The 7,500-nt window shown below is 46.5% G+C and overlaps 2 protein-coding genes across 6 annotated transcripts in view; one reads left to right on the top strand and one right to left on the bottom strand.

Moving 5' to 3' along the window:
* The window catches only part of commd7 (COMM domain containing 7), a 4,393-nt gene extending 4,331 nt beyond the window's left edge, over positions 1–62 (bottom strand). The window contains exon 1 of the mRNA XM_086212836.1: positions 1–62. This exon is cut by the window's left edge and continues 75 nt beyond it. Within this exon, the coding sequence (XP_086068962.1) occupies positions 1–6 (6 nt within the window). The 5' untranslated portion in view covers positions 7–62.
* An 89-nt stretch (positions 63–151) lies between these two features.
* Positions 152–7,500, top strand: part of LOC147255402 (DNA (cytosine-5)-methyltransferase 3B-like) — a 35,558-nt gene continuing 28,209 nt past the window's right edge. For 2 of the 5 annotated variants that reach the window (XR_015117822.1, XM_086213094.1), the window contains exon 1: positions 1,879–2,170. Coding sequence is in view for 3 of the 5 variants with exons in the window: in XM_086213094.1 (XP_086069220.1) it covers positions 2,163–2,170 (8 nt within the window). In the remaining 2 variants the exon portion in view is untranslated. Of the gene's footprint in view, positions 188–1,878; positions 2,171–2,243; positions 2,570–7,500 lie in introns of those variants that run through there. The other 3 variants (XM_086213095.1, XM_086213096.1, XM_086213097.1) reach the window with 3 other exon arrangements.

Below are 7,500 nucleotides of genomic sequence, written 5' to 3'. Positions count from 1 at the left end.
CTCCATTATTTTGTCTGCCCTGAAAACCTCCAGAGCCTCTGTTGTGAAGTTCACTTCCGGGTTCTCCAAGGCGCATGCGTCCCGGGTGCCAGCGGTGGAGGAAAGATCAGGTTGAATTCAAACGAACAACGTGTTTAAAACGACGTCAGAACATCACGAAGGTGTCTGTGACTCCAAACATGGGGAGGTAATAGATTACAAGTACTCTCTTGAGTAAATTAGCCCAACTTTGATTTGTTCTGCCTGGATCTTTTCTATGTTCTGAAGTATTTAACATCCAAACTGAAGTGTTCGAATAACTTCACCACATTAAACTCGACAGGTTGGTTCCTCGTCTTTGGAGGCATTTTAATGTTTGCTACAAGTAAATTGTACTTTCACTTTGTGTACTAATATGCGCGTTACATCCTAACCATCTCCACTGGAGTAAATTCTGTCATGAAAACTTATACTTTCTAGTTTTATATTATGATATGTTGTAATATTACACGCCTCATCTGTGCAGTTTCAGTGTGAGTCAGTGGCAAGTATTTTTACTGAGGTACTGTACTTATAATGTGTTGCTTTACTGCAGTACATATATTTTAAGTGGACATTGTGACTTTTACTCCACTACATTCAAAAGGAAATATTGTATTGTTCCTTTAATTTATCTGGACCATCTGTTACTTCGAACAAAAAGATTCTGCATAAAACAACAACAAAATATATATCTTTAATTACAGGATTTGTAATTGATCTAATCAAACACATTTTAATCTCATATCCGCTTTAAGGTCCCCAATTAAAGAATTTGAAAAAGATTCGAAATTAGAAAAAAACATTACAAACTGGTAGTGACCAATCAGATGAGGACACTTAGAAGAGAAGATTTGAAGTCTACGTTTTTATTGGTGATTGAATAAAACCTCAGTCAGGGCGCCTGAAGGCTTTGACCAGCGACGCACGTGTGGCGTGACGAGCCACCGCCAAGTACGGGTCCTTCAATTAAAATTCTGGTGTTGCCACTCAAGGGTGCTATAATTAATCTTGCGTTAATTTGCAGTGTAATTAATAAGTATTAATAATATATAAATATTAATACAATTTATTGTATCATTATATATTATTATAATTAATTATATTAATATGTATATAGTATTAATAATATATAAGTATTAATATATTAATTATTAATTACACCGCAAATTAACGCATTATAAAAATTAATGCAAGATTTTTATATATATATAAATCTTGCATTAATTTTTATATAATTATTTATATATAGATACAGTATATAAGATGTACTTTGAAATACGCTTGCAAACTTCATGAGGACACATTAGAGCAGCAGTTTGAAGTACTACTACGACCTTTAGAGTTCAGTGGTTGGAGGAATAAGCACTTCTGTATGAAGTAGAAGGTGTACTTTTACTTTTGAAACTTTAATAAACAATGTTTAATACTTCTCTTATTTCACTGAAGTAGAATTTTGAATTGGGCCTTTTACCAGAGTACTTTTTAAAAAAAATCGGTGTATTAGTAGTTTTACTGCAGGGACCGCATACTTGCTGCTGTGATTCCCCCGGGGGAAGAAGGGAAAGTCTCTGAGTGTTGATTTTCTAGTAAACTATGGTGGAGAGAGGAGGAGGAGGAGGAGGAGGAGGAGGTGTGTGGGCGGCGGGGGGGGGGGGGGTTTACAAGGGTGTTCCTGTTCGGGGGGGGGGGGGGGGGGGCGTGAATGAGCTCCTCACCTGAGAGTTCCAAGCGTCAGATCTACTCCCACCTCCCTCCTTGCAGGTCGACCTCTCCGGGGCCGACCTACCAACGAGTTCACCCGGTCGGTAGCCTATAAACTGAGACACACACGCAGAGACACAGAGAGAGAGAGAGAGAGAGAGAGAGAGAGAGAGAGAGAGAGAGATGTGCAGCGGCATGCTCCCTCAGCGTGATCAGCTCCTGCCAAGAAGACCAGACCGACTCCTGACCAGCGTCTCTGCGCAAGTTCAAGTCTGATTCTCTAACTTTTTTTTGTTTTTGTTAGTGTGTGTTTGTGTGTGTGTGTGCGTGCGTTTGTGTGTGTTGAGAGGCCACTTTCTATCACTCTCTCTCTCACTCGGAATCCACATCTGCCTTCACACCTTTTTTCCCCCTGCCGTGGACAAGCGCAAGGAGCGTGGATGGTTATGTAAGTTCTCCCGGGGGAGGGCGGGCTCGCCGCGGACTCGCAGCTCGAGTGCAGGTTTCTGGGTGATATTAGCGGCGCACCTGGCTCACGGTCGCCGGCTCGGCTTTCCGTGCTTCGGCCTCGCGGTGCACTTGTGAACCTCTGGGTTCCGTGCGGTTGAACAGATGTGCTGAGGTGGAAGTAGCCGACATGCGGCTCAATTCGCCGCCGGCCAGCCTGACGGCACATGTCCGAGGCTCTGATGGGACGCCTGCCTTTTCATTTCACGTAAAAAATAGCAGATTCACTGTGCGCAGCTACTTGGATGTGAACTTTATTCCAGTTTTCCAGCACTTGCGCGGTTTATGACCGTGTCATTAACATCTCCACTGCCCTCGCAGCCGCCCGACGCGGTGGAAGGTGAGTTGGTGGGGGTTCAGGTCTGTCCGTGTGCTCGGTCTGGAGGAGTTAAGATGCTGGTGCGTGAACGAGCAGCGAGTTTCTGTCTTCTGGATGCTTTGGACGGGAATTCTGAACTTTTATCTCGGGTTTCCTGGTTTTCCTCGAAACGGTAACCGGGCTCAAATTCCACCCGGAATCATATGGGGGGGGGGGGGGGGGCGCTACCGGACCCGGGAGGTTTACCTGCATGGGTTAGGAGAGTTCTCGGTGGTGTTGGAGGTTGTTGGGCGCAGACGTGCAGCGGAGGGGAGGAGTCACGTTCCGAGCCAAGTGACATCAGTATTTGTGCAAATAAAATTTTCATTCCAAAAGATACATTTACTCTTCATCGTACTGCAGTTTTTATGTATTTCTGTATGGATTCATTCATTCATTCTCACATAAAAGTCTTTGCAAATCTGAGTGTCAGAAGGGAGGTTGAATCCTGACGTCATCTCAAGGTCAGGAAGTGGACAGAAGCCACGTTTTTTTTTTCCTTTTACTTTGAGTTGCAAGTGTGAGCTGCAGTTAAAATGGTGGACTGACCTCTGACCTCAGTAGACGTAAATGTCCAACAAAGTCCGCGTTTGTTTGATATGGATGGATGGCGGTCAGCAGAGCCCCGGGTGCTGCTGGCGCACGATGGGATGCTGGATTTCATCGGTGACGTGGGTTATTAACATCCACAGTAGTTTTGGAGTGCTCAGGGTTTGGGTTTTCTGGTGGTTCAGGTCCAAATTTTGACATTTTAATTCCAACTTTCGTTCTGGACTCTACACATCCTGTCACCAGTCCAGCTGACCTCTGCTTGTTGGAAGCTGCTCATTTTTCTGCATTGATTCTGTATTGATGAGTGTTACGACTGTCTTCTTCACGCCACCGTGGGGGTCATGTGATCACCAGCTGTGGTGTGTGTTTGTGTGATTGCAGGAAAGCTGAAGGAGTCCTGGATGGATTTGGAGGAAATGTAGGGTGACAGACTTTAGGCTTGTGGAATCGATTCAGAACCAGAACTGAATCTCATGATGTCACATCCCCTTGGCAGAGGCATGTCCTCGCCCAGTGACCTTTGAGGCCGTGTGTGTGTTACACCATGTGTCCGTTAGCATTAACGCCTCAGCGACCGGTGCTCCAAACAGACAAAGATACTGCAGGCGACCAAAGGCGTAGCTACAAGCAAGTATGTCAGTGGCCTTGCTGCCACCTAGTGGACTGAAGTTGCTCTCCTATCAGCTAGCAGGGAAATTTGAGGTGTCAGTTCTGTCTGTGCTTTCGCTCGACCGGCAGGAAAATGCCTACCTTAACTGTAGAGCGTGGACACGGCACGCCGGGATGGAAACCAACCGGTTGAACGTCTGGTTCAGCGGATTGTGTCTGCACAGCAGGGTCAGACTGGGTTTAAGATACTAAGTTATGTGGTCCTGACGTCTAACGGCGGCGGCAGCCAGCGCGGAAGATGTGGGTTCACGTCTCTCCAGCACCTGTAACAACAATCTGTCATAGATCTTTTTCCAGTTGAAAAGCCTCCATTTCTTCAGATGAGTCAGTGCCGTTTGTTGTGAAGTTGTGTTAATCGTGAACATGCAGCAGCACTGACGAGGGGCATCTCGGTGTGTGCCGGCGTTCAGATACAACAAACGTCCAAGATTTGTAATGTATTGACTTTGTTGGGTGGTGCAGAGGCATACAGATGTGATGCGTCACATGAGGAGCAGCGGGAAGGTGGATTTTGCTCCGTGGGCAAAGGAAAAAAGACCTCCATTGATATAACGTGTAGTATTTGAAGTTCTGCCCAGCCGTCACCTTTGACTCCCTCGAGTCACCGCGATCAGCTGCCTCTCACCTCTGTAATCAAACTTACTTACAACTTAAATCCTCCACTTGGTAGTTTGTCAAATACAATAATGGAAGGTAGGATGTCAGAAGCTTCTCATCAAGGCACCAGAGAAGCTACTAGTAGTAGTAGTAGTAGTAGTAGTAGTAGTAGTACTGCTGATGGAATGTGGGCATGGAATGAAAAAAGGAGAGTAGTTCTGTGGTGAATGTCAGCAAAGTGGATGCGTCACAGTGAGGTCGAGGTGTGCGGCGTGAAGCAAATAGACTGTGGAGGTTCAGAATGTGTCCTCGACTTGTCTTTGCCAACGGACCGTGAGCTTCGAGCCGCAGTCCAGGTTCCAGCTGTTGCAGTTCTGCGCTTCTGTTGGGGAATAAACCAGCGGGTCTGCCTGACTGACCAGGCTGGTGAGGAGTTCCAGGTGCGCTACAGAGGTGTAGCAGCAGCAGCGATCGCTTCGGTGGCGGGATTGTGATTCTAAAAATAGCTTCTCAGAAATGTCACATTTCCTCAATCATATCTGCAGCTCAGCACCGCCGCGTCAAACCTGCACGCCAACAGCTGAGTGAGCGACAACTTCCAACCCTCATCTCTCTCGTGGGAAGTCTCCTACAACCATGAATCAAAGCCATGTCCTTAATTTGTCCTTAATTACAAACGTGCTGCAACACGGCCACCAGGGACGACGTTCCCCATAGAAATGTCACTAATCTGGTTGCTTTGCCCTTTCATTAAAATATGGAAATTAGTTTGGACATCGGGTGAAGTTACTGGCAAACCAGTGTTACAAATCAAGATGGAACTGATGTGATGAGGCTAGATGCGCCTCCTCAGCAGCGCCTCGCCAGCAGCCTCAGCCAGGGAGGTCATGTGATCGGTGCCGTTTGTTAGCAGGATGAGGTAAAAGAAAAAATAGGTGGCTGGATTTTCACCAAATTAGGTGGTGGAGGGGGGCAGCATGGGCCCCATTTAACATAGTGAAATAGCCTTCTTTTTGTGTGTGTGTGTGTGTGTGTGTGTGTGTGTGTGTGTGTGTGTGTGTGTGTGTGTGTATTGCGGGGGGGGGGGTGTTTACACTCATCCATGTCTCTGTAAACAGGAAATGAACAAAACATGGCTGTAAAACATCCGAGTCAGTCCACTAGAAGTTGCAGAAACGAAAAGCTGCATCAGCAAATGTTTCTGACTGAAATAAACGAGGCAAACACGCAGAATTACGTGAAACCTGTCAGTCGATCAGTGGGTTGGAACACCTGCTGCGTCTCACCTTCACCTCAGTCTGCTCCCTTGTTGTGATTGGACGCTTATGACAGTGGCTCTGAGAATCTGCTGAATAGATGATGGGGGCCTTCAGGCAACAACAATGGGCAACAAAGTAGACAGTGTATAAACTGTAGGGCCCTGGAGCTGGAAGGGGCCATAAGTACATGACAGACGAGGAATGCAGCCCCCAGCCAGAGACCCCAAGGAGCTGAACCCCTGTAACACACACACACACACACACACACACACACACACACACACACACACACACACACACACCCTTTGGGAAGTGAACAATCCCTTCTTGCAATGCGGTCGCTAATCTCCAGCCACCAGACACAACTTTGATGTGGAGCCCCCCTCCTCTGCCCTCCGTGTCCCCTTCTGCGGGCCCCTCAGCCTCTGCCTCCATCCTTCCTCCGTCCCTCCGATACATTCTTGTTATTCTCTCCTTCCAGTCGCTGAGACAGAGTTGTTGCAGATCGGTTGCGAGGATGCAGGCATCAGAAATGATATCTGCCTGGGTATGTGACAGATAAACACTCAACACTAAAATCTTTGATGGTCAGACTGGGTCTCCCATGCTAGCGGGTCCGAGTGATGAATGGAGACACGTGAAAATGAGTGGAGAGTCGGGTGTTGGGGCGGGGGGGGGGGGGGGTGGTGGCGGCGGCGAGTAACTTGTGTTCTTGATGTTAACTTTGCTGCTAACAACAAGCTACCTACAGAATCGCTCAACTTTTCAAAGTAAGACTCTCAAAGCAGCTCTGTTATGAAGCTAAAGCATTGCTGCTTTTATTTTGGAGGCAGGAGAAGTGATTTTTGAAGGTAACTAACAGAAAAAAGAGGCAAAATTGAAGAGGTCTGATTTCAGTAGCAAGTAGCAACGAAATAAAATCAATATAGCAAATATATAATCACAATTTTTTTCATGGTACTGTATCAATATTTCAGCCCCTAGTGGCGATGTCTTAGTATAGCAGTAACCAGGCATGTTATGGTAGCTGCGTCTAGTGTTCAGTCACAGTGCAGAACTATGCATCTGTGCTAATATGGCTCTACTAAATTGGAATAGAAATTTTGAAGGAAATATTTCACTTCGTTACGTTGCTGGTTCTGACGTTGTCAGTCGACACTGGGAACAGAATCTGTGACTGTCGCCTTCTCACTCTTTACATGAGTCTTGGTGATCGACGGTCCCATTTATGTCTTGAGGGTTTGCTCATTGCCAGCTGGTTGTGGTCACATGACTGCGACAGCGATGACAAAAACGCAAGTCCAGGCTTGAATGTGGGCTTTTAGCAAAAAAAGCAGACAATTAGGGTCCTATGGGTTGTGTAGGTGAAAGGTCAAAGGCGTAGGAAGAAGGACAGGGCGTCAACATCCTGTTAGAGTGGTGTGATGAACTACTTCCCCTCTCGGTGGCCTGGTGTAGGGACAGCCCCTTGCTCGTGTGTATTGATCTGAGAGTTTGTTTACCCGCCTGAACACTTCTTCAGTCTGATGAGACCTCCTGTCGCCAGACTGCTGCAGGGTTCACGTGCAGTCCGGGAGGAAACCTGCTCCTCTCAGGGTTGTAAATAATCAAACTCAGCTGTTCCTTCTGCTGAGAACACATCATTGTCTTTGTTATTATTTATTGCTCATTCAGTGAGAACACAGAGGTCATGTGATCACCGGGGCGTTTTTGTTGCTCAAACACGTAACGTACCTGCAACGTTTTATTCCCTGAAACATGGAGAAGATGGATTCTTATGACTGACATGAAATGATGAAGAGAAACAGGAAATCCTGACTTGAATATGTCAGCAAA

The sequence above is a fragment of the Aulostomus chinensis genome, chromosome 9 (genome assembly GCF_037954235.1).
Source record: "Aulostomus chinensis isolate RoL2024-O1b breed Wild chromosome 9, RoL_Achi_v1.0, whole genome shotgun sequence".
Taxonomy (NCBI): domain Eukaryota; kingdom Metazoa; phylum Chordata; class Actinopteri; order Syngnathiformes; family Aulostomidae; genus Aulostomus; species Aulostomus chinensis.
This window is presented reverse-complemented; position numbering and strand designations above follow the sequence as displayed.